This window comes from Neopsephotus bourkii, unplaced genomic scaffold (genome assembly GCF_033783945.1).
Source record: "Neopsephotus bourkii isolate Nb327-2 ecotype Australia unplaced genomic scaffold, CSIRO-AGI_Nbou_v1 NB_196, whole genome shotgun sequence".
In the NCBI taxonomy this organism is placed as follows: Eukaryota; Metazoa; Chordata; class Aves; order Psittaciformes; family Psittacidae; genus Neopsephotus; species Neopsephotus bourkii.
The window spans coordinates 18,167,306-18,192,876 of NW_026900709.1; the positions used below are offsets into that span (position 1 = coordinate 18,167,306).

Consider the following 25,571-nt stretch of genomic DNA (forward strand, 5'->3'; position numbering starts at 1 on the left):
CCATTAAAACAGGGAAATTTGGGGAAATGTGATTTGGAGCATCTGGTTGCAAGCCAACTGGAGGATGTTTGTCTGGCACTGCTGCTGCCCTGCAGTGCACCAGTGGGCAGTGTGCCCTGAGCGTGCCCCCTGCTTTGCAAGGGGCCACCTTCCTTCCCTCTGACCAGCAGTGAGGCTGGTGATAGCTGTGCCCCAGGGTGCAGCATCTGGCTGGGACCTCCAGTGTCGGCTCCTGAGGATTTCATGGTCTTTTTAAGTTCTTAGTGTTTGCCATACATTTGAAATAAAAGGACGTGTGGAGGTCCCAGAAAGAGCCTCCATGGCTTTTAACAGTGGGAGCCCAAGGTCTGAGCTGGATCCTGACTAGTGTCACTGTGTTAGACTAAAGGAGCATGTCAGCTTGCAAAACCTGAAGTCTCACCCTAAGCCAGCTGGATGTGAAATGTTAAAGATTTGCTGAAAACCCTCATGCTTGCTTTCTTCTTTTACTAGTTTAGCCGTTTTCCCTCTTGCATTATAAATGCAATTATAAGCAAGTAAAAAGTCTTTTTTTAAGTTGACTGTAGTGCCTTTTAATTCTGCATGAAAACCCAACTGCTCCCTATGCCCTGCCCAACAGGTAGTTAAATAAACAGGCCCAGGTGTGCAAAACTGCCAGTTTGAATCCTTTTTTATTTCATTTTCTCTCTAATTAGTAGGCTTATCCAAAAAACACATACTAAACTCCTATGAGCTTGTACATGCTCAGCCATCTCCCAGGGTATTTCTCAGTGCAGCAGCTATGGAGTAGTCTTGACAGCATCCTTGCATTGTCTTCAGTGATGGCAGCATCTCTCAGTATGGTGCCAGGAGCCATGTCCCCTTGGCACTAGCAGAGCACTGCTCTTCTGCCTTGCCTCCTTCCTAACTGGAGGTCCAACTCCCAAAGCTGCTTGAGGAAGCCGGAGTTGGGGCAGATCCCCCTGTGTGAGCGCACAGTCTGAATTGCATCAGCAAGGGACATATCTTCACAGATCATTAAGAAAGCGAGGACAAGAGTTGCAGATCGACTGATTCCCATTCCGCAGTGAACTAGTACTTTGCCTGGAAAAAAGGAGAGAGAGATGGGTTTATGCCAGGAGGCCTAATGGTGGGGTTTATTGTGCTGGAGCAGAGATGGAAGTGGTGCTGACACTGAGGCTGAGTGAGCCAACCAGTGTGCTCAGCCCTGCAGAACAGACCTGGGGCAGTGCTGGCTGGGGAACGATGCATTTTTTAATGGCAGAGAACAAAACATTCATAACTGTATTCCAGGATCCATGTTTGGGCTTATCTGTCAGCCTGATGGCATGCCCCTTGTCCTCCTGCCCAGCCTGCATCTATGGTGTCCCTGCTTGCGCACATGTGGTTTGGGAAGTGATGTACTTGCTTGCAAAGTTTCAAGTTGTCATAATTGAAGGCCATGCCTTGCCGGGTTGTTTCCTGCCAGTGGGCCTGGAAACTTGGGATTTCGTAAATGCTCAGGAGTGCTTGCTGTTATTACAGGAACACTCCTGTTTTTTCCCCAAGCTCTTTTTAGTTCTTTGCTTAGGTTAGTAATGCTTTATGCTTTCTGAGGGTGCTCACTGCTGCCCAGGCCTTGTTGGAAGTGTGTACCATTAAGAACCATTCCTCTTTGTATATGCCATTTGCATCAGCTCATGGGTTTTTATTTTTATAGCCTACCCTGCACACCTCTAGTCACTATGCTTCCCTAATGCCTAATGATCACCTAATCCCTTCTGTATTAGGTGATCACTAGAGAAACAATTCATGACATGCCTCCAGTTCTCCAGAGATCTCAGTGTGAGGTCTGGATCTTCATTAAAAGTAATACCATGAGTCCTCCCATGTTGCTGCGAGCGCGCCTCAGGGAAGACCTTCCAGGGATGTAAGAGTATATCTCCCTCCTTCCGTCTCCTTTGCTTTCCTTTTTTCTGCTGTGATTGCTAATGGAAGCAGCCTGAGAAATGCAGTTCTGTATCATCACTGCTTCCTGGTGTCTAATGTGTGTCTGACCTGTGCTGGAAGGAGATAAACACTTTTTTCAAATGGTCTTACGTGAAATTAAAGGAAATTTTGTCAGAAGAAAACATCAAGTTTGTAGTTCTTTCCCTCTGCATGTGAACAAAGAGCTCATTCTGGAACGTGAAAACCTGCATCTTGTACACGTTGTGAAATGACTCAAGCTTCACAAAAACGGTATGATCCAATAAGAAATTTTTAATTGGAAAAGAGAGTTCTGATTTTCTGCTCAATTATAGCCATGCCTGAAAAATCTCTCCTTCCTTTCTGCAGTCACATCTAGGCTTTTCACAGAGCCCATATCTCAGCAATTGGGCATTATGAAACCAACAGAGACTAGACTCAGGTTTGAACTTCTGACCACCTAATGGACACTTCTGTCACCCATTAAGGCAGCTGAATGAAAACGTTATTGTCTTAGCATGGAGACATCAGAACCCTTTTGACTGGAAACCTTCCCTAGTCTGAAACAAAGATTTTCTGTGGTTTTTTTTTTAAACTTTACTTTTTTAGCCTGTCACATTTGTGGTCTCTCATTTACCAACTGTAAAGCCGCAGCAAATGCAATTTAACAACGACACAATTTATATCCAGAAAAAGGTGAAAATCGGTAATATCCCATGCTGGTTTTTTTCCCTTTGGACATGGAATAAAGGGTCTCAGATGCTGCTTCTCTGTAAAGTGTAAGGAAGGGTACAAAAAACGGGTAGTTTTTCCGGGCTAATTCCTTGCTTTGTTTGTGCTTACAGCATCTTAATTTCTCTATTAGCAGTGAGTGAGACAAAAATACCCTTGTTGGATGATAAGCCTAGATCCATCCAAAACCCTCAGACTGATTGCCCCCATCTTCCTGGGTGTTAATTCTGGGTACTTTGTGCCCAGCTTTTAATCTTAAATCCCATTTTGTTAGTGACAGAGTATTTATTTAGCAACTGCTCCAGTTCTGACTAATGATGATGGCATAGCCACATGCTCGGGGAGCACGAGCATGTGTTGTGAAAACCTGCTCTGGCCAGCAGGTTGAGGGAAGTGTTGAATTCCACAATGTATGTGACACAGCCACCTTTCATTATCCTGGCATGAGAAATCTGATCTCAGCCCTAAAGATAGACATGTCTTCGGTAGAAATAAAGGGACAAATATAGTCACCAAGGAAGCGGGGAAAACAGCTCCTGTGACAGCAGACTGGACTGAGCATCAAAACCTTTGGGGGAAGGAAAAGGGTTTTCCAACATCATGTCAGTTTTGCAGAACTAGAAGATCAAGTGATTTCTGTTTGTGTTTTCCTATTCAGATACAGCTTCACAGGATTTTACTGAGATACCCTTTACTGCCATTAACTCCATGGGGATTCTTGGAAGTGAAGTTCTACTTTTCATAGCAGTGTGGAGAAAAAGCTTTGCACCCCTGCTAAAGATAATACTAATTTGAATTTTTGCTAGGCTTTTTTTCAGTGTGCTTTCAATGCTTTTCATTAGCCTTCACATCAGCCTCTTGGGATATGGATGTTGAATTATCTTCCCCAGAGGAGGCAGTTCAGACCCAAATAACCCAGGCCTGAGATTTTCCCGGTAAACAAACCAGGAGCAGAATTTCTCTTTGATAAATACTGTGAATAACGCTAGCACCAAAAAGTCTTTGGAAAATACATGCTTCACTAGTCTGCAGTAGGCCTGACTGCAACATAGTGCCAGGGACTTGTCTGAAAATCTCTAAGCTACCCACACCTTACAACTGCACCAGGAAGGGAGGGGAGACAAACTAAAAACAACCAGAAAGGGATGGTCTTGATGCTGGATTTGATTTTGAGTCACTAAATATTTCAAAATTGAATCCGTTTGGCTGGAAATTGGACAGGGGACAGGACACTTGTCCTGAACTTCATTTCCGTATATTTGTTCTTGGGTCCATTCTTTTTCCACCCAGATGGAGCTTTCTGCCTTGGGAAATGCTCAGCCCCACCTGTAGTCTGGAACTGAAGATGGAGCTGAGTACAGATAAGGGTGCTGCTGATAAGTATTGTCTGATGTGTTTTTGTTAGGGGCACAGAAAGCAGAACGAATTCCAAGCCCTTGCTTGTATAGGCTGGCTCTCTAATGGTTTATATCTAGCTCTGTATCGGGGAGGAGGAGGTGGTGAGTAAGAGCACACTGAATTTTCTTCCCTGCATCTCTGCTTATCTTCACTTCAGAAGAGTTCTCCTAGATCAACAGCTGGACAAGCCCCAACTATTGACCTTGAATCTTATCTGCATGGCTCTCTAAGACACTGGTTCCCAAGAGGATGCAGGTATATTATCTCTTTCATAGATGCAGAATCTATTCCACATTGTTAGCCTTTGTTTCACCATGCACAGAGGTTACAATAAATGCTGGTACACTGACAATAAAATGACTGTTTGTTACAGATAAATCAGTCATGTGAAATGATTTAATTAATGTAAAATTGCTCTAATGAAAGCAGATTTGAATTTATTATGTGGTTATTTGTAGCAAACAAACTGAATGTTAAACTTGAGTCAGGAAACAAAAGCTGTGTTGCTGTTTGGTTCTGTTTACAGGCTCAGGCCCTTGTCTCTTAGCAGTATCTGTAGACGGGTTAAGTGACACTCTGAACCCACCATGATATACTGCATTTGACGAGCGCCTGAAGCATGTCTGCACCATGTGGGCTGTCTGCAGTGGGCTTGGTAACATGTGTGGCATCAGCGTCTCACGGGAGGCTTGGATTCCCGGGTGACTGCTGGACCACAGCCTGGGAAAGCAGCATTCACAGAGGCACTCGTGGTGTATACCCCTGTCATGGGGTGGGCAAGGAAGTTATAACCACATCTTCTGTACCACACAATCTATGCCGCAAGCACAGCATTCTCCAACTGTGCCTTCCCTGTCCCCATTTGTTTTAACATACAGTGCAAAGAAAAGTTGGACTGATCCCACATTAGAGGGCCGTGTTGCAACCTTCTCTCCGAGCGTGTAACAGGATCCCTTAGGAATAATGGGATTAACTAAAGAGAAGTGGGGGCACTTAGCTTCTGGCATTATTAAATCTTGCAATCCTTACTTGAAATTTTGCATCGCACATCTCAAGCTACATTTAGCAGAGGCAGACAATAACTGTCATCTGCCTGGGATTTGTGCAGAACAATAACACTTGGTTTTTAACAACGGATTATGGATATTATATCCAGCTCATGCCTGCTGTAACTCCACTGACATCAAAGGGTTTGCACTAGGGATAAAGTTTGCACATTCAAGTTTGTTGGCCAAATTCGAGTTGGGAAATTCAATGTTGTTGAACAAATCAGTCATTAAAACGCATAATATCTTATTGTTCTTTTGCACTCATCATTAACTGAGCTAAATGTCCTGAACTAGCCTTTGCTTTATTGCAGCATGGATTCAATTTGGCATAAGACCAGGCTCAAGATCTGTCATCTGGAGTGAGCACCCCAGCTACCCTTATTCCATTGAATCCAGCAGAATTATGCTGCTCACCAGGAGGAGAGCTCAGGTGGGCTGGAGAGCCCCAGGGGCTCTTCCTGCTCCACTGTGGTTTTCTCATCTCCTGTTACCTTTTAGCCACCATCCTGTAGCCAGGTGCAGAATCAATTGTCTTTCTCTTGATTATTCAAGTGTCTATTGTGTCACAGCTGAAAATAGCAAGAAGCCTACAGAGAGATTTAAGTGGTGTCGTGTCCCTTCTTCCTACGCCTCCTGGAACAGGTAAGGACTGTCATCTGCTGGAGAGTGGGAGGTTAAACTGACGTACGTGATACTCCTACAGCAGAGTCAAGAGAGGGGAGCCTTCTTCTAAGTTAAGGTTCTTTCATAATCACCACCACCAAGAAGGCAGCAGGAGAGGAAGCCTGGCTTTTCATTTTCTTTGGTGAAGTGGAAGAAGGCGACGCCTCTGAGAGGGTTTGCCATTTCAGGAATTTAATGGACGATTTTAACTTGTCTGTTTTAAACATGTTTGAAGGACAGTAAAAGGAGAAGCTGTCTACTTCAGAATCTTTCTCTCTGGATGGTGTTAGTTTAGTAATTTTCATGGTGTGCATTCAAGTATGCTCTCAAGTTCTCTCTCCCTCCCTCCTCCACTAGACTTTACCAAACCCTCCTGATTTAAGCTTAGGTTTAGCTGCACACTAGAAAAATGCAGGTGGTACAGATGGCTGTGCAAAATGGCAAGATTGATGTTCAAGTCGTTACCCCTTGAGCATGAGCATGAGGGAGAAGGCCAGTACTTCCCTGTCTGTGATTTCCTTGCAGAGAAGAGGGCAGATTGTGTATCTGCTTGCTCTTGGCTGGGCCTTCCCAAACAGCTCTGTTAGGTGGGCAAAGGAACAGCAGGGCTGTATCACAAAGATGATGAAGGAAGTCATTCAGTGTGTGAGGCAGCCACTGACCACTGTGAAGAAATAGCTCCCAATCAGGAGCATGTGGGTGCGTGCTCTTCTGCTTCCTTTTGCTCATGCTCTGGCATCCAGGTTTGAAGAAATTGCCTTAAAAGTAAATTCCTTATATCACCAAAGACACATTCTGTTCAGCTAAGCTGGAAATCTGCAATAAATCTGACCAAGCTGTTTTCTGGACTTCTGGTATAAGGCATCAGAATTTTTTCTTCAAGTGCGATAGGAGTAATGCTGCTTACTTAATTCTAACGAGTATTTGATTCATAGTTTTAAGTATGTTTGTGCCTCATACGGTCTTAACTTTGACTTATCCTCCCAGGTGAAAAAGATAATTTAATTCCATTAAAAAAAAAAGTTGAATTTGTTTGTAATAGTTAAGAAGCAGTTTTAAACGACTTCTCAATCAAACAGAAGTACCTTGTTACATCCTGAATTTAATATGAACAGGCCTCTTGTCACCTGGTATCATTTTTTGTTTAGCATCACTGCTTATAATAAATGCTATTTTTTCTTCTAAATGATGTGAGTAACAATCCTCTCCCTGTCTCATCCCTGCACAGGTCATGGGTATTTAGCTGCTAAATTTCTGTAGCTCAGGAAATTACGCTTCCAGAACATCTTGTTTATATATTTTCTAAACTGTTGCACTTCCCTTAAAATGATTAATGTCAGCAACAGCTGGACTACGTATGATTGAATTTCACCTTGTCTCCATTCCGAGAACCCCGCTTCCATATGGAGTTTAGTAAAGTAATATCTAAAAGCATGGAAGTAGGGATAAATACGCCTTGAGCCCTAACTTGTTCTGCACTCATAACTTTCAGTATTTGGCAACCATCTTGCCAGGGACTGGTTTTGTTTGCTTTTGTGGCCACCAGCATTCATCTGTGTTTTCTGTCTTTTGCCAATTGATTTGGAACTTCTTTTTTCTTATACATGCGTTAATAGATATGGATCTTACCTTTCTCTGGAGCACCAACAATAATTTCTTCAGTTGCAAATAGCAACAGAAATGGGTGTCAATCCAAGTTCCCCAAACATGTTAGTGGTTTTGAAATCCAAGTGTAACCCTCAGTTGCATAAAGGCAAATACTTTCTAATTCTCAGCAGTAAAAGCTGAGGCATCTAGCACAGAGGCACACTATTTTTCGCTACTGTGTCTCCCTTTCCTAGCTTGTGTGGTATGGATCGGCTCTGCTAGCTGCATGTAATTAACCTGGGTAGCTAGTGGTTTAGGACTCTCATTGATTTTGAAGCTCACTATGATGCAAGTGAAACAGTTTGAGTGCACAGCTGTTCTCTTACTAAATCACGTCTGACTGGGTATCTGTACGGTTTTGAGGCACAGTGGAGACTTACTTTTGTCAAGGTTTGTCCTTAACAGTAATGATCCCCCACTAGCCCCACACCTCTGGTATTGTACCTGGCCTATGTTTAGCGAGTCCAAAGCTTTTGCAGGCTCTTTTCCTATTCCAAGGTTATACGCTCTGTAGCAACAGCATTATCTCCTGGCTGGTGGTGTTGCTTAGGTTCTCTTCTACAGAACTGCTTCCCAGCAAGTTCTTCACTATCCTGTGTTTGTGGGGCTTGCACAACATTATAGTTGACTCTTAATCAAATATGTTACTTGCCCTTCTCTTTTTACCACATCCTAGCTTATATTTTAAACCCCATCACTACTTTGAAAAGATCAAGTCTATGTGCCTCCTCCCAGGTCAGTGTTTCCCTAGAGATAATAAAGCATACTTGCTATTTTGGTGGGGTTTTTTTGCTAAGGAATAGTACTAGGGATATGGAAAGCCCCTTTGAAAGCCTTGTCAGTGCATCCTTCCCTGTTTCAGGGGAACAAGGGAACTTCCGCTCTGTGGGAGTTCAGGAGGCAGGTGTGATGCTAACTTGGGAGATACCCAAACAAAAGTGTTCTCACCTGTATCTGCAGGTGGTTATGCCAAATACTATTTGATAACTTGCCCTACATGGCTCCTATGCAGACGATACACAACATGCACAGATGGTCTAGTTACCTCTTGGGGAATTCAACGCTGCTTTTATGTGTTGAGCAACTGGGTAGAAGTAAATGCTGAGATCAAAGTTTGGGTTGTCCTCAGCTTCTACTCCGTAGTAATCCACAGGCAGGTCTTTGTAGAACTCAGGTCCAGTGCTGATGTGAGATCGCCTGGCAGCGGCATTCACAACATGAGAGATGCCCATTCGGCTCAGCTGCTCTTTGTCACGAGCGATGTGCCTGGAAGAAGGACAGTTGGCTATATTCACCTGCTGCATGATGAAGGGTAGAACATGCTGGTGATCGTGCAGTTTGTTACAAACTGCATGAAGCTCTAGTGCCTATTTTCTGACAGGTTGATCAGGTCCAAACTGTTCACCAAAATGGTTCAAGACAGAAGTGACCCATTAAGAAGTGGATTTGCAGATTTCCTGTGGTTTTCTCCCAAACACCAGTTTAGGTGGCTCTTCTCAACTGATGAAAAATAAAAAGGTGCTGGTGCTTGTGATATTTCTCCATAAGCCAAGAGTTTTCTGGTTTGCCTTCTCAACAAGTCACCTCTGCTGAGCATACATCAGTTCGGGGGACTGATGCCACCTGTTAGTGTGAGGAGAAATGAGGCTGATCTTGTTTCACCTACTTCTGGCATGATGGCCTGCAGTACCAGTGCCACAGCCCCACTAGGCTTTTGTAGTGTGGGACTTCTGTAATTACTAATGGATGAGGAGAAATTTGGAGAGGAAATACTCTTTTCAGATCGGATGCCTTTCCTCTATGCTACAGCAACCTATGCACAGTCCAGGCTTGCTCAACACTTGGACTTACTTTCCACAGAGTGAAAGACTTGGGGGGTGAGAGAGAAATGGGGTGAATTAAGAGTTGCATTAACACCTTCAACCCTTCCCTCTCTCTTACAGGTCTCCCAGGTAAAGGTTTGGCCAGACTTCATCCACGTGCCCCGTGGAGGGGGTGTGTTTCCAGAGCAGGCACCGCAGCTCCTCCAGGGACAGCGTTCCAGCACGGCTCCAGCTGCCAGGCGTCCAGCTTGAGGTACTCCTTATCCTTGGGTGCAGCAAGTCCTCTCTGCACAGGCTGTCCCAGGCCATCCTGAAGGGTGGAGGGCAGACATTCACCACAAGCTAGAGGCATCTCTGAGACCGCCCTCTCTTCCTCTTGCCTTCCCTTACCCCCTCACAAAGCTTGCCCACAGTTACTGTGGCTCACAGCAAGTGAGAGGGCAACCTCAGGGGTTGATGGTGTCTTTCTCTTGTGCATTGATAGCTTATCACAGCAGAGGCCGCAGCTGGACTTAGGAATACTGTTGCAATCTACACAATGACAATCCAGTGGCTCATAGTCCCATGCTGTGGTTTCAATGCCTGTGCTTCTAAAATAAGGTTTCACATTATTGTGGTAAATTTGAAGCAAAAGCTTTTGCAAACTATGAGGCTCAAGGCCTAAGGCAGCTTATTTTGACCTGACTGCTCAACTTTTCTGTCTAGGTATGACAAACTCTTGATTAAAAGTTCATTATTATATTTTTAAAGATTATATTTTTTATAGAAAATGGGAAAGTTCGTACTATGTGGAATTGTAGACACTGTTGTTATTGCAGTGGAGCAGCCCAGCCCTCAATATGCCAGTGTGAGAGTTCTGCTTTCCTGTACAAAGAGGTAATGCTGCAGGAAATGTAGCCTTTGGTCATGCAAAATCTTACTCACTGGTTAGCTCTTAGTTGTCAGCTTCAACAGGGAAACTCTGTAAGATGTATTTTGGTTCTTTCCAGTAGCAGTTACCAGCCATACTTGTCCTCATGACCAATGTTCATTGTAGGAAAAGATCTACATGAGTAAGTTACAGTGATTCCAGCTGCCATTCATATGAGCATTAACCTGTTCTTTCTTTTTTAACAGGTTGTTTCATTTGCTCTCCTCTCTGCCCCCTCCAGAAGCAATCATTTCTGATCTTGAAATAAGTGCTTTGGTTGCAAGGAAAACCACTTTTTTAGGCTTCAGTTTATGTCTGTTCCCATGTGGGACATTTCTTTTGAAATAGTAGTTCCTTGTGTTACGTATTGATTTGAACTGCTGGGAGGATTTTTTAAGAGGGGAATAGAAATTCTATTTTTACCAGAGTTCTGTTTTAAGAAAACATTTCTTTTTCTATGTTCTAACCATTAGTCAAGCATCTGCATTACAGAGATATTAGGAAGTCCATCAACTCATGCAGCTTTAGAACAGAAGCATCTGTTTAGGACACGGGTGAAGTTGTAGCCACTGAATCAAAGTCTTGCTCTGGAACTGTCTACTTGAATGACTTTTGCATAAATTATTAGAGGGATGGTTTTGGAGTAGAACAGTCCAGGACAGCAAACCTGAAATCTTCCATCTTTTTGCTGAACATCTCTATCATGTTCAAGCACCTCTACTGACAATTTCTTTCCAAACTACCTGTGGTGAAAGGTTTTCCTGGTTTCCCACCAAGGTACATTCGCTAGCCCAAAGTTCACCTTTTGGTGTAATTTTGTCTAAAAAACTTGGGGTTGCATGCACAAAGAGAGAAACTAGCCTGCTCTGGCAGCTCATTGCACCTTTATACCAATGCATTGTTTTGCTGAAAGAGAAATGGAGCAACTAAGTCCCTGAAATGCTCACAGAAATGGAGGGAAGCAGTGGCTGTCGTGTCAGTGTTAGGCCACTGAATGCTGACTAGAAGCCACCCTTCTGCTATACACTTGGGGTGGTTTTCCTTGAGGCCCAGCTGCCAAGAGGGACTCTACTATTTTGGTACACATTGTTCTGCTACCTTCACAGGCAGCCTTGTCCTCTTACATACAGTAAGCTTTCACCAAATAATGATGTTCCCAGGATAGTTTTGTATTGCTTGTATTACAAAAAGCTCCACTGTGGAATGCGCTTGCCTCCCAAATGTGCATATCTCCTCCAGTGTCAGCTTTTACTGTGAAAACAAAAGCAGATGTTCTTGCCCATTTTGGATGGCTTTATACAAGAGGAGGCATGGAGGAATTCCCATACTGGAATGGACATCTCCTATTGATTTTGGTAGCTGATTTCACACTCACCACCCCAGTTCTACTGTGTCTGTCATCTCAGGCATGATTCCTCTGATCCCATGCAGGAAGTCTGCAGGAGAAATGGGACTTCTCTTTCCTGTGTCCTGTCCGTAAGGCCATCTGCCAGTTCCTTAAATACTTTCAAGAATAACAGCCTCCTTCCCACCTCGCAATATCTGCAGCAAATATTCCCCTTTTTTGATGTATCTATCTCATTCCTTGCAGTGTGGCTCATGACCACTCTAGGGCATGCACTTACTCCCTACAAAACTGCTTTCAACTGTTTTGGGGTTTTCTCTTATTTAGTACTCACCCTCTCCACCGTATAAATACTTTGATTTTCAGGACTGAAGGCTGCTGTCAGCCTTGTTTTCCTAAGCCTCATGGGAGTGGAGACACACTTTTATGGATACTGCCCAAAAGCCCTGGCGATGTTGTGTTGTTCAGGTGGGGAAGGACAGGCAGCAACTTACTTGCCCTGCCCTTGTGGGAGCTGTGCTCTCCAGGTCCATAACTCCATCCCTGTAACAGCTGGGTGGATAACTGAGGTATAGCACACCTTGGGAAAAGTGCTTCTTCAGAGTTGTTGGGGGTTTTTGTTTGTTTGTTGGATATTGAAAGTTGTAGAATTACGGTCTTTATAAGACAGGTGTGCTTGTCCTTAGATGACTTTCAGCTTGTGCTCACATTGATCTTATTTTATAGCTGAGAAATTTACTCCTGTTGAAACACAGACGTGAACTGCTGATGCCATGTACAAAACATCTAATCTGCATTCTGGTCACATTGTTTTTATTCGTGGAGAATAGCATCAGTTCATGTAAACTCTGTCCAATAAAAAGGAAGGACTGGGGTTCAGATTTCAAATGTGAAATAATTGGAACTAACAGGCTGTGAATGATTCAAAAGCAGAAAAGTCTCTGTAGGACTATTCAACTAATATGTTGAATAATGAATACACTGAAAAAAATAATAGCTTTCCATAGAAAATTCACAGACAGGAAAACAAGGCAATTTTTTCTTGAATAAATGACTGCTCAGTCCTAGCACCAGCTTAATGTTTTAACTCACTAAATTTATACATGCAAGTGTCATTTACTGAAATGCACATATTTAAGGAAAACAATGCTATGATTAAAATTTTGTGTAATGTTTTATAAGGAGCATGAATAGATTAAAACAAATTAGTGTGAAAGGAAAATGATTATATGTAATAATGTGGTTGTTCTTCATTTTTAAATATGTTTTTAATGATTCTCAGCTCAATTCCTCTATATCCACGTTTTGTAATGGATCTGTTTCTGTGATGTGTGTCGTATGAATGAGCAATACAATTTTAAAATGCCAGTTTCTGAATGATATTCATATGAAATGTTCCTGATCTTTGCCCTACTGGAGTTGTATTGCAGTAATTATTCAATCACGTAGGAGAAATCTTAGCATTATATTTAGATTAATTTGGAATTGGTTTGTACTACAACTGTAATTGTATCTGAACTGTGTAATAGAATTTCCTTAATTATGACTAGCAGGAGAACAGCAATCAAAGAAGCCTATCACAGAGCAGAAGGTCATTCTGCTGATCTACAGTGACCTAGAGTATGACACAGGCCATACATATCACTGTGCCATGCCTGCATCTGTAGCTGCCTCTCTGGAAACCCATTAGTGGCTTTGCTGTAGTTAGGCTATGAAAGCAGCCAAGTCAATGGTTCCTTATAGTGGAGACTAACACAAGAAGAAAGGAAAGTGGTCCTGTAAGAGGCCACAGAGAGAATCTTCTTCCTGACTGTCCAGGCTTCTTCTCTTCCCAGCAGTGAATGCCCCTGTGGATTGCACATATTGTGGACACCTTGGTTGTTTTTCAGTTTATTCAGTGACTACAGCTTTATCCATAAGTGCTGTTCAGTGCTGTGCTTGAGGGAAGGGCCTCAGTATCTCAGTCCTTGAAAACGTGTGCCACCTTTTATTCAACTTCTCCAACACCATAGTATTTAAAGAAGAACAAACTCAAAAGTCAGTGTAATTTGGCAGTTTGGCATTATACTGGTATGAGATTAAACTGAGAGAATGGTGTGAAGGGTGAGATAGCACGACACAAAGCCCTGGAGTATGATGCTGTGGGAAGTCAGGAGGAAAAACCAACTCTTGTGTCTATGATATTTAGTAGAATGCTTTTATATCCTCTGCTTTTCCTTGCATTTTCCAATGCCAAGATAAAGGAGGGATTTGAGTATAATGTAAGGATGTCAGTGCTTTCATTTCAATGATGTATTGAATATTTTAATCATCCCAGTCGTTGTATTGGCTTTTGCGTAGAGGTAAAAACATAGCCATTTTCCTCTGGCTTTAGTAAAAATACTTCTGAATTTTTAAATCCTGAGAACAATATGCTCTACATCCTGCTTTTCCCAAGCCAGTATGTGCTGTAACCTTGTCATCTCAGTGAAGATATCAGTCTGATTGCACTTCAAATAGGCTGATTTGTGGTGGTAAAAGACCAGGCTGAAGCCCAGGGCTTGGCCAAAGTAGGTCATGTCAAGTTCATGGCTATCGCGCATTCAAAAGCCATAAATGTTTCTCAGAAAGCCTATCCCTTGGAAAGATTCCTCCAAGATAACATATGTTTTAGAGAGGGTTTGTGTTGCTACATCTCTGCACAAATGACAAGTATTACTGTCATCATTCTTTCTTCCTTGATGTTTAACCCGATAGTCTCGCTGGAACCATAATTTATCAATTGCTAGGAGCGTTCTGGGATATAGATGGTATGAATCAAATACAGCTATGACTGAGGTAGGGCTGGCTGGACTTGAAAGCTGAGATAGAAGCAGTTTTCAGGGAGGCATGAAGTATTTGAGTAGCCAACTGTTTGTAAGAAAATCTCTCCAGCAGCTGGAGGATGTAATCTGAACAGCACTTCCAAATTTAGTAGAGGCTTCCAGACCCACAACTTTAACCCAGCTATACATTTAGGGTAAGGCACCCACTTGGTGTGACTTGGCAAAATCTATTTAGATAGACTTCCTTTCAACAGACCATGATGCAGCACCTGTGCTGAGGATACTAAATTAATCTCTGTATCAGGAAACTTTGAGGAGCACAAGGAAAGGCAATTATCTGATAGGGGTTTTCCCCCTCAGTATTGCATTGGTACCAAATTTTCTGCCCTAAGTGGAAGAGGGATCATGACACCTCTCCTCTGTGTAAGTAGAATTTTCCTCTGTGGGGCACACAAGCAAATCAGCAGCAACATTTCTGATGCAAAGCACTACTCAGATGTAAGGAAGAAATTAATCAGCCCATCCTGGTTCTCAAATATGCTGAACTTACCACAGCTTCCACTGATGTTCCAGGCTGCCAGGCCTCAGAAGCCTCAAAAATGTCTAACTTCTTCATAGCAAGTCTGTGGGCCAGCCAGCAGGGCTCAGACCTTACTTGACAGTCAAGGCAAGAGCCTTGACTCTTTCAGGATGTACATCGTCATGCAGGCCCCAAGGCAGGGTGGCCTTATTTTTGTCTGTAACTGTAGTATAAAACATTATCTTGTCATTAGCTGATTAGCACACTTGTATTTGCCATCCATGTGCGTGGCTCCTGGTGGTGGCTGGACAGAAGCAGCAATCCTTTCATGTGCAGCAATGTTGTACCAAACGTGCAAAACCAGGCCACCTGCTGATTTTGCTCATTTTTTCTGGGTCTTGCACATATATTTATTTTATTCTTTAGCCACAGGAAATCCTCTCTATAGAGATATTGCCCACACTGCAGCTTTGACTGTGTAAGAGAAGGTAAAATTATGGGCAGCTAAATGGATTTTTCCCTGACCCCTTACTCATGGAATGCAAAAATAAGGGTTTTCTGGACAGAGTTGCATTTTTGTAATATAAATGGGATCCTAATCATGTTCCTGAGGCAGGACAGAGAGGACACAATGCAGTATGTAAGGGCACATGCAGTATGCTTTGCAGAAACTATGGCTGATAAGTAGTACCACCAGAAGAGTGCTGTAGGTAAGAGGAGATGCCTCATCCACCCCAAGCTTTTCTGTGGCTTCTCTACCACTGAAGCTTGATTGTATTTTGTTGCTGAATCGGACTTTTTATTTACTAGTTACAAATTTTACATGCCATTTTAATAGTGTGCATTGTAACTATTTAAAACTGAGCATTAAACAGGCCTAGCCACTGTTAACAATCTGCATGTTATATTTTTTGTAACTGCTTGTTATAGCATTAGCTATTAAGAATTTATTACTAGTGCATTTTAGGTGGTGCTTTACAGTCATGTAATTACAGCCATCTAGCAATCATTACATAAATATGCATCTAAAGCAAAACCCCAGTGTAAGGTGACCCGAAAGGCTTTTACCTGCCAAGACCAGAGTTCGGGCCCTCAGGTGGCAATGATGTCATCGGCATATGCAGGGAAACACAAACATTTAAAGCCATGCAGGGAGCTGTGTTCCTCCCGACAGTAGGTGTTCATGAAGTCATCCGCTGGAGCGAGAGCACTGTAGAGCTCTAAGGGACCTGAACTTGGCTCTTGGCAAGCAAGCAAAGGGAAGTCGGTTCCCCTCCAGCCCTAGTCTCAGCAAAGATGTGGGGGCTTTTGGCTGTGAGCAGAGAAGTTCAGCTGCAAAACCGGTCCCTTTGGAGATGATGGGTACTCCTGTGTTCTCAGCTGCCAAGTGCATCCTTACACCCATTAACCCAACCTGAGCTGGTAAAGAATCAGACACACTGCATATGAGTCAGACAGTAGTATGACTCAAGGACAGTCAAAGCTGGTCCATCTACCACATCTCCATGCTATTTGTTACTGCAACAGCATGCCCAATTTGAGAATCTCTCTAGCTCCCTGCCAGGCTACTGCCCTTACATCAAACATCATTGCTAGTGTCATCTTCTGCAATGTACTTCAGCCATCATAGTTGACCAATGATCCGTTCTGACAGTCTGTAACTCCTTCCTCCATTCAGGACTGATATTTTTCACTCCCTCTTGAGACAAGAATCCCCATTTACCATATTGTAGCACTAAACAGCTCTTGGATATGCTACATTCATGAGAAACTCTTGCTACCCCTATGCTCCTACTTGAAGACGAGCTTGCCTAAAATTCAGTTTTTCTGTGTTAAGGCTGTCTGCACTGGGCACAAGGATTGTAGGATCACTGCATCTCTACTACCTCCAGTAATGACTTGTCCAAGGTAAAAGCCAGGATGATTTGAATGGGTAAATTGTGTCTCCTTCTGGAAACAGCCTCAGAAGTTTCATAAGATTACTGAAAAACTCAAAGGCCGAAACATTTCTGAAAGATAGGCTGGCAAGCTGATGCAGGTTGCTGTAAATCAGGAGTAATGTTTGCCCCTTTAATTTCCTATTGGAGCTGCCAGTAACCAGCTGGGCTGTCTGGCCGACACTGGTGTTTTGGTACAGCCACTCCAAAGCCTTCACCCTCCCTGAACAACAAAAACCCTAGTTGCTTTTTCATGACTTTTAGTAATGCTTTCCCAATATTTGCAGCCTGCAGTTGCAGAGAGCGTATGGTGCTCTCATTACTGGATGATGTTAGTACAGCATGACCCTGCGGAGAGGTACAAGCTTGGGTTTATTCACAGATTGGCTGAAATGTGCTGAGTCTATTTCTCTGAAGCAGATCCAGTGGACTGGAGGCTCACATTTGCGGTGATGCATTTCAGCCTCAGGACTGTCGCTGTGTGGGAAGCGGAGCCTGTTCGTGCTGTACACCACAGGGTACATTCTCTGCTCCCTCTCTGTGGCTGTTTGGGGTGAAACTGCAGCTGCCAAAAGAGCCCTACTACTACACTCTTTCACATACTGTCTACTTTGCAAGGGGTGTCGATCCACACATCTGAGTTCCAACTGAACGCAACACAAGAAAGCCACGGATGGGTTGCTGGGCACTCTGCACCTAGCTTAGTGAGAGAAGGGCAGTATGTTGCTTGTGTGCTGTTTCCAGCCTCTCAGCTGTGGTTTTACTCTTCAGGCTTACTCTGTGTGGCCTGATCTAATTTTCCCAGGTCACCTTCAAAATGGTCTGAGGCAGAAATCATGTTTGTTTCTTGCTTCAGCAGAGACCAAGGATTTCCTGTCCTGTGCTTTGCGCAGAGCCATTGTTGTAATGCAGTCCCTTAGGCTGGTGTCCTGTGCTCCCACCAGCGTTTAGCAGGCCACATCTGAAGGTGAATGAGGGTGCTGTAACAACAGCTAATGTAGCAGTGTCCTCCAGCACAGTGCTGATAACATCAATCTTTAGAATTCAAAGAATCCCAGCACAAATAAATGGTTTCTGCCCCCCAGTTTTAACCAAAAGGATGGCACAACGCAAAGCCCTCCTCCCCTGTGGCTGGCTCTGATTTGTTCTAGCTTAAAAACAATACAGTGCCTTTTTCTGGGGTCTATTCTGTTTGGGGGCATTGGCAGCTTCACTGTTCTTTGTTCTTGTCCTGGGGTCTCTGCGAGCACCACAAAGATAGCTCTATGCTACCCAACTTACAGGAGACAAGCAGACACATATCCCTATGCCTGTATAGCCTGAGGGTTGAGTAACCTGCTAGGAAGGAGATAGGGGAACAGCAGGAGGTAGGCAGCCATGGTTCCATGGTGTTTCTTGAGCACTGGAATGCATTTTATAGATGCTATCACAGTGAGCCTGTGAGGAAGACACTCTGTTCCCGCTGCACAGGTGGAAATGATAAGTGATTTTTCTATATCTCTCTACAAGTCTAAGCTGGGAGGCAACCCAGGGGCAGGGTGCTGCCAAACACTGCTAGTGATAGCTGAACCCGGGCAGGGAGTCATCCTCAAGTTTAATTTGGGTTCAAAGCTGTGGCCACCTCCAACAACTCAAGGGCAGCTTGCATTATGTGGTGAAAGTCATGGTCATATTTGGATTTTCATGCTGGGGGACAAGGTTTCCTAGGAATGTTTCAGCAGCTTTTGGCTTTAGAGCTCAAAACAGAATTCAGAACATGAAAAATGAAACCAAGGACACAGAAACTGTATCACCGTGCTCTGTTTCTAATACCTTTCTTTCAGTGCTTGCAAAGTCCTTCTTTAGAGATACCCTAAATGAAGAAGTAGCACAATCCCTTATTAAATGAAGTGACATTATGGCTTAAAAACAATTGCAGTCTTTCTAATTGTTTCTTCATCTTTCTTTCTCTCATCCCAGCCTCTCTGATCTGAGCCTTTCTAGCAATGTGATAGCCATGGTAGGACTTGGAGAGGTTTATAAGACTAGTTTCAGTAGCCTGTATTTCTCACCAGTATCTTCTGGCAGAAAGATAAACCACAGAGCTGATAGCAAGCTCCTGTTGCCCAGGTTTTTTGGCTACAGAACTGGGAAGGATAAACACCTCCTTAAGCACTGCAAGATAGAAATAGAACAAGAGAAAGTAATGGAAATCCTCTCATAATGCAATGGTTAGAGGCAATCCAGCTGTTTTGTTTTATTCCCACCATGAGAACTATGGTCAGTCCCAGTGCAAGCCTGGCCACCTGTCAAATCAGGTTTGTGAAGTAAAGCTTATTGGAATTTGACACGCTCTTGTCTTGGAGCATGCTGGTATGATCAATGCAGATTCCTCCTACAGCAGTGACACAACACGTATGCTACACAATCCCAGATGCCCCTCATAAATCATTAAAATACGGGCCAGCTCTAATCAGACCCTTTGGGGTATAGTGTAATATACTATCTGAGAACTAAAAACAATAAATCAAGCTAGTACAGAGGTCAGACTGAGACTGAACAGAGCTGAGACTTACTTGCTGATGTGTATAGTCAGAGATGCAACGGAAGCAGATGAAATCCCAGTTCAGCTAAGCAGATTGCTTTCTTCTCATTGTAAAATCTCACTACTAAGTCTGCTGAAGGGGGGGAAAATAGGAACTCATCATATTCTGTAGCACAGCTGATTTGCAGTCCAGAATTTCCCAGCAGTTGTGTCAGCTCTTGGGATTACAGGCGTTTCCAATCATTTGTCCTTTAGGTTCACTCTTACCATTTCTCTAAAACAAACTAGCAGTTTAAAATACATGCTCCCAAATGTCATAGATCACCTGGTACAAAATTAACAGAACACATTTTCTTCTAGAACATAGAAACCAATTAGCCACTAGCCAAAAGATAATTCAGATCTCATTAGAAGGCAGCTGCTGTGGTTGCACTCTTCAGTCTTGCCTGGGCTGCAATAGGCAGATTTCTGAAGGGGAGGCTGCTTTGCAGTACCCAAGTGCCAGGAACAGTAACAATCTGCATGCTCCAGGGAAGCTGCTGCATAAACCCAAATAATCAGTGCCTTCTCTTTGATACAGAAAAGTGTGAGTCCCATCCGTGTTCTTCAAGCATCAGCTGACCCTGAGGACAACATGGTATGGAGTACAGCCAATCTCTACGCCCAACATATAGTTTACCCACCAAAAATGTTATCTGGCGAAGAATAATACTGAAGGCTAACTCCCTCATTTATGCATGTACCTTTTATTTCTTACCTTATATTTAGAAGATAAATACCTAATAAATGTGTGTTACCTTAATATAGGGTAAGGGCAGTCTATGGCAGAAGATCCTACTCTGCATGTACAATGCAGAAGCTAAAGCTATGTAAACTCTCAATACTGCTGTTTAATTCCCCTTGCTTTCCCTTACACCTTTTCCTCAAACCTCTCTGGCCTAAATTGGTCAGTGTTTTTAAAGCCCATACAGCAGAGTAGCTTGGCACCTGAGTTTTAACAGTGGAGCTGTACTTCTAGTAGTGGCCTGTGGGGAAGGCTGTCAGAAGCCCTAGTTGTGGCAGCCTCCCTTCCATCATGAATATCAGAAAAGGGTTTTGCTCTAAATCCTGTAAAAGCTGCTGTTATGCCGAGCACAGGCTTTGCTGTGGGGAGGTGTGAGTCGTATGAACTGTTGGTGTTCACACTGGTGGCTCTTGAGCTGAAATGTCTGGAGTGCAGTGCCAGGAATCAAGCTCAGATTTTGTCTTTGGTAATGCAAACCAGCAATCCAGAAAGTCCCCATGAAACAGTGAACAAAGTCTCTGCGAAACGCTAGCAGTAAATAAAAGAGCTAGCAAAACCCAGAGCAGTAAATACCTGGTGGTGAACAGAGTAGAGCTTGGTCTGTTTGAATAATACACTGGCACCTCCAACCTGGGTGCACGCATGGAGGACGGTGGATTAATATGGTGTTTTATTTCTCATTAGACCTAGACCTAAAGCAAGTTTGAATTTCTTTAAGGCCTGGTGGAGAAATAGTTGAAACACAGATGGAGACACAGTAATCAGTTCCATTGGAGGTACAACACAGCTTGGTGTGGGACCTTAATGAAGATTTGTTGGTCAACAACAATCTCCCAACCCGCTTAACGTGCTCTCCATTTAATTTGCTCTACTATTGTAGTAAACGTGAAGCCTCCAGGTCAGACTCGGCTTTTGCGGCTCTCACAGTCTCTGCAGTGTCAGCAGGAAGCACAAACCGAAGACTTAGAGCCTGGACTGGAGCAATGTGTATTTCTCCTAATGAAACCCACAGCCAGGTGAAATTTCTGGGAGAGGAAACAGGATATGGAGTCCCTTTGGAGGATGGGGGGTGTTCATAACACTCCAAAACTTGGCCCACATTTATGGTCTCCTCCCTTTCTACTCCACAAACGGCTTGTAGCGTTTTTAGACAAACTTGGATCTATCATATGTTGTGAGAAAACCTGCTGGGAAATTTGGTGATTCCTGCACTCCAGGGCAGAGGAAACGTGTGTTTCTGCTTTGTGTTTTCAGGAAAGTAGGAAGATGAAATTCAAAATAAAACACAGCAGATGGGAATCTCACAGAGACAGACTCTGAGAAATGTTTAGACAAGTTTTGTCCCCAGTCCTTGAGCTCAGGATTTAGGAAGTAAACCACAGAGAGACTTCAGAAAGACAATGAAATGCATTTTGGCTTCAAATACAGTTCCTCCAGAATCCAGTGAGAGTTGTGCACGTGAATCTGAAGGCAGAATATAGCCAGCAGTATGGGGAATAGGTGTAATGTGAGAAACTCTCATGCTATATTATTATAGTTTGAATTGTTTCCATCATTTTGGGTTAAGTAATTCCCCTCTATCCATCTCTAAAGTGCAAACAGTACAGCCTTGATGTGCCCCAGGGAAAGGAAGCAAACCAGCCTTTGAATCTTTACCCAACCTTACTGCTCATATTTTGCCTTCAGTGAATAACTGTTCAAATCCTTTAATATTTCATTCCCATAAAAATATATTTACCAGGGGTTTTCGTGGCAGCAGTGAGGCTGTGTTTATTATTTTAGGAACACCACACTCTTGGCTTCAGAGAAAAGACAAGGCAGGAGCAGAGAGTGCTGCAAATCCATCAGAGAACAGCATGTTTTCCACCTGTTGAGGCAGAAACCACTATAACAGATGCACATAATAATTACCTGTTCCTCAAAGGCAGTACCAAGTCCTGCACCTTCTGCTCCCCACCTAGCAGACAGCTTGATAACAGAATTACAGAAGAGGAATACCAAGAGAGCAGAGTAGATAGTGCTTTGTGGAGAATGTAAGAGCAGCTCTTATTAAAGAGAAACGGGAAGGTGGAAGATGAGAAGGAAAGATCTAGGACACCATGATGCTGAGAGTGGAGATAAGGAGCTCCAGGAGCCTGTCTTATTTTTAGAGAGGTGGTCAGTTTTTTTGCTAGTACATTTTCCAAGGCTGCTCTCATTTGTACACTTAACATCAGAGTTAATTTCTACTGATAAATAGGTGCCACACACACCTACTGGAGCCCAATCCTTCCCGAGATGGGTGGCCCTGCAGTGGCAAGAGGGCACATACCCCTGTAGTGTAAGGGCCTCATCTCAGTTGCCGACATCATGAGTGACCATGATCGTGTGCAAGGACCCTGTTCCTCTTCCCCTCACTGCTGGGATGCTGGTATAATGATACCCTGTTATTTACAAGTGCCCCTAAGCATCTGGTGTAAGGGAAGGGCTGGCGATGGTAAGAAGGGCAGGGATGCAGAGCAGGTGGAGTGGAATGCCTTAGGTTTTCCCTGCTAAGGCAGTGAGGCTGTTTTTCCTCCCCCTCCTCTGACTAACAAGAGGAAAGAGGTGACATTCAGCTGGGTGAAGACTCCCAGGCCATATGAGCTCTGAAGTGGTTTGTACCATTGTAGCTCCTTAGTTTGCAGAAAGGAACAGATCCTTTCTAACATGGATTTGCAGGGGAAGGGAATGATCTCAGCTCTGATTTAATCTTGACAGAAGAAGATAATAAGAAGACTGTGCTGAGTTGGAGTTTTCCTTTGAATTCCTACGCTGTTGAAGGCAGTGCTATAAATAGACACAGGATCCTTTCTACCTAGTACAGTTCTGTCTTCAGTTCCCCATATAGACAGCAAGTGTGCTAGTAGGTATTTAGCACAGGAATTAATTTAACCCAGTCTTCTCTTCTGTACTCTTTTACCTCAAGCATCCTGATGGCTTCCACAGCCACACAAACATTATTTCCTCAATAAAAATGTTCTGAGGAAGGCTCTGATATTAAAAATCCCATTTCTGTCTGAAAATTCTATCCTAGTAATAAATAATCCATAGAAACCCAACTATAAAGAGTTCGTATTTTAAAAAAAGGAGCAAAAGAATTCCCCTCCCACCTCCTTCTCAATCTTCTTGATGTTTCTGTTTCTCCCAGGTTCTGTATTTGAGCTGCACAGCATTTTATTCATAGCCTGTTTCACATTTGCTCCAGTGTAACTGGATGGCCAGTTTCTCCCTTCCCAGGAATGACTCTTGTGACCATCAACTGAGAAGGAAATCCAGGTACAGTGTTTCATGGCTATGATCTGTAAGAAACTTAAATATAGCAGGACCAGTATTGAAAGAAACTCACCCTTGAATTTAAGATGTTTTTCAGTGGGAGAGCCTCAGCCTGGGAATCCAGCTGGAAAGCAAACTGGAATTTCACAAATGTGGAGTTTCTGAGTACAACGGCAGAGACGATAATCTGGCCTAGCCCTGCAGTTGTCTTTGCTGCTTGCAGAGCTGGCTGTGGTAAAGTTCATGCTGCTCAGTGCATGTATTGAGCTCACTGAGGGTTGGTTTGTAAACAAGCTTAAAAGTACTTGCCTGGTAGCTGAAGTTTCTGCACTGTGGTGTCTTGGATAACCTTTGAGTAATACCACTTAGCTTCCTCCTCATGTGGCAGTTGTACACCAGATTTCTAGCTTCTCTGTGCTCAGCTTATTCACAGTCTATTTTTAATTGTGTTAATTATAAACCATAATCCACTACCCTTTCTGAACCTGCAATCAGCAGCCAGAGCAAGGCAACTGGAGGGCAGCAGCAGCAGGAGGCTGAGTTTTGATCATCTGGCGGTGTTAAACAGATTTGACCTGGGCTTGCTGGGGTTCTGGTGGTTTACGCTGAGCATGACAGTGCTGGTGGCAGTACTAGGATTTGCACTACAGATGTGAATGGCATTGGGACAGTTGGGTTTTGCCCCAGATACCCCATCCAGCCTGGCCTTGAACACTTCCAGGGATGGGGCAGCCCCAGCTTCCCTAGGCACCCCGTTCCAGTGCCTCACCACCTTCACAGGGAAGATTTTTTTCCTAATATCTAATGTAAATCTCCCCTCTTCCAGTTTAAAGCCATTCCCCCTTGTCCTATTCCTACCTAACCTTGTCAAAAGTTCCTCACCAGTTCCTTGTAGACTTCCTTTAGGTATAGGAAGGCTGCTATAAGGTCTCCCTGGATCCTTCTCCAGGCTGAACAAAACAGCTCTCTCAGCCTGTCTTCCCAGGAGAGGTCTTACCACGCCGTATGCATCACTGTGGCGTTGGGGTCACCCCTGGCACCAGGGCGAGGGCAGTTTTACTCTGGACAGATGCCGGTGGGGCCGCGGGGGCCTGGGCTCGATGCCCCCGGCTGGCACAGGGTGCCTGCAGGATGCCGGGGAGGACGCACCCCCCTCAACGGCTGTTCCGTTTCCCTCCGGGTTTGATCCGCATTCGGAACAAACGGGCCGATGAGGAGCTGAGACCCGGGGTCGTTGGGCAGCACCGCACCGCACCGCACCGCTGGTGCTGCGGCCTGGGCGCCGCCCGTGCCGTGCCAACGGCGCCACCTGGCGGCAATATGCGGTGCCGCGGGCGGTGGGGAGGCTTCAGGGCCGCGCCGGGGCTTCAGGGGAGAATAGCGTGTGTCACCTCGCAAGGTGAGCATTACGCTCTGTGTGTTACTCTGCGGTGTTCACAGTGATTTATCGTCGGAGTAAGTTGCAGGTTTTCCAACAACCCGTGTTTTACAACGGCCTTTTTATCGCGTGAAATGTATTTAATTTGCACGTATTCTTGTACCCACAGCAAGTGGATCTTCAGCAGTGTCCTTCACCCTACAGCTGAAAATGCTTGGTGGGCCTCAGTTCTTCTGTTGCTAAAGGCAAGGGGAGCTTTCCTATAGTGAGAAGCACAAGGAAATAGGATAGGGTTCCTGTGCTCAAGGCTGGGGCAGATGCATAGCCACATCCACCGGTTTTTGTTTCGTTGTTTTTTTTTTTCCCAGCTTGTTCTGTAAGTTGAAATCAGTTTCTTAGAATTAATTGGTAACTGAAACACATATGTTAAGTTTTGGTTTGGGTCTCAAGCATACCATTAAGCTGACTATTCCTATTTGCTGTGGCTTTGTTGGCCTTTCACAGCTGCCCTTGGAGCTCATGAGCAGGTTTCCTTATGCATGGAACTAAAGCAAAGAAGTGCTCCAGCACTGCTCTCCTGCCGCTCAGGGATGTCCAGTCCATAGGGTTAGTCTGAAGCAAAACTTTCTGAGACGCACCCCTGGGGTGAGGGTTAGGTCCTCAGTGCCACATGCTCTGCCTTGTGCCCCCGCTCCTATAGCCTGGCCCATATGGCAGATGTAGATACTGCCAAAAAGCATTATAAAAGGTGCTGAGTTGTCCGTCCTGAAGGTAAAAATTTGCCTTGTAGATAGCAGTAGGAATGGCAAGGAACAT

The 25,571-nt window shown here is 44.0% G+C and overlaps 1 protein-coding gene across 2 annotated transcripts; it reads right to left on the reverse strand.

Annotated features, from left to right (window-relative positions):
- Nucleotides 1-652: 652 nt before the first annotated feature.
- On the reverse strand, nucleotides 653-17,923 carry LOC133207377 (dual specificity protein phosphatase 13B-like). 2 transcript variants are annotated; one of them, XM_061344242.1, is made up of 5 exons: nucleotides 15,907-17,923; nucleotides 14,869-15,061; nucleotides 9,378-9,569; nucleotides 8,482-8,702; nucleotides 653-1,083 (listed from the first exon to the last, which is right to left on the reverse strand). In XM_061344242.1, the coding sequence occupies exons 3-5, from the start codon at nucleotides 9,566-9,568 to the stop codon at nucleotides 869-871; spliced, it is 627 nt and encodes a 208-aa protein (XP_061200226.1). In that variant the 5' UTR covers nucleotide 9,569; nucleotides 14,869-15,061; nucleotides 15,907-17,923; the 3' UTR covers nucleotides 653-868. The 2 variants fall into 2 exon arrangements, with proteins under 2 accessions (XP_061200226.1, XP_061200225.1); XM_061344241.1 differs by lacking the exons at nucleotides 14,869-15,061; nucleotides 15,907-17,923 and having other exon boundaries at nucleotides 9,378-10,107.
- Nucleotides 17,924-25,571: the final 7,648 nt, after the last annotated feature.

Excerpts from the sequence above, each read along its gene's own strand:
- LOC133207377 (XM_061344242.1), bottom strand. The coding sequence starts at position 9,568 with ATGGCCTGGGACAGCCTGTGCAGAGAGGACTTGCTGCACCCAAGGATA. Across the intron at positions 8,703-9,377 it reads AACCTTTACCTGGGAGACCT|GCACATCGCTCGTGACAAAG; the intron begins GTAAGAGAGAGG and ends TCCTTCTTCCAG. Across the intron at positions 1,084-8,481 it reads AGCGTTGAATTCCCCAAGAG|GCAAAGTACTAGTTCACTGC; the intron begins GTAACTAGACCA and ends CCTTTTTTCCAG.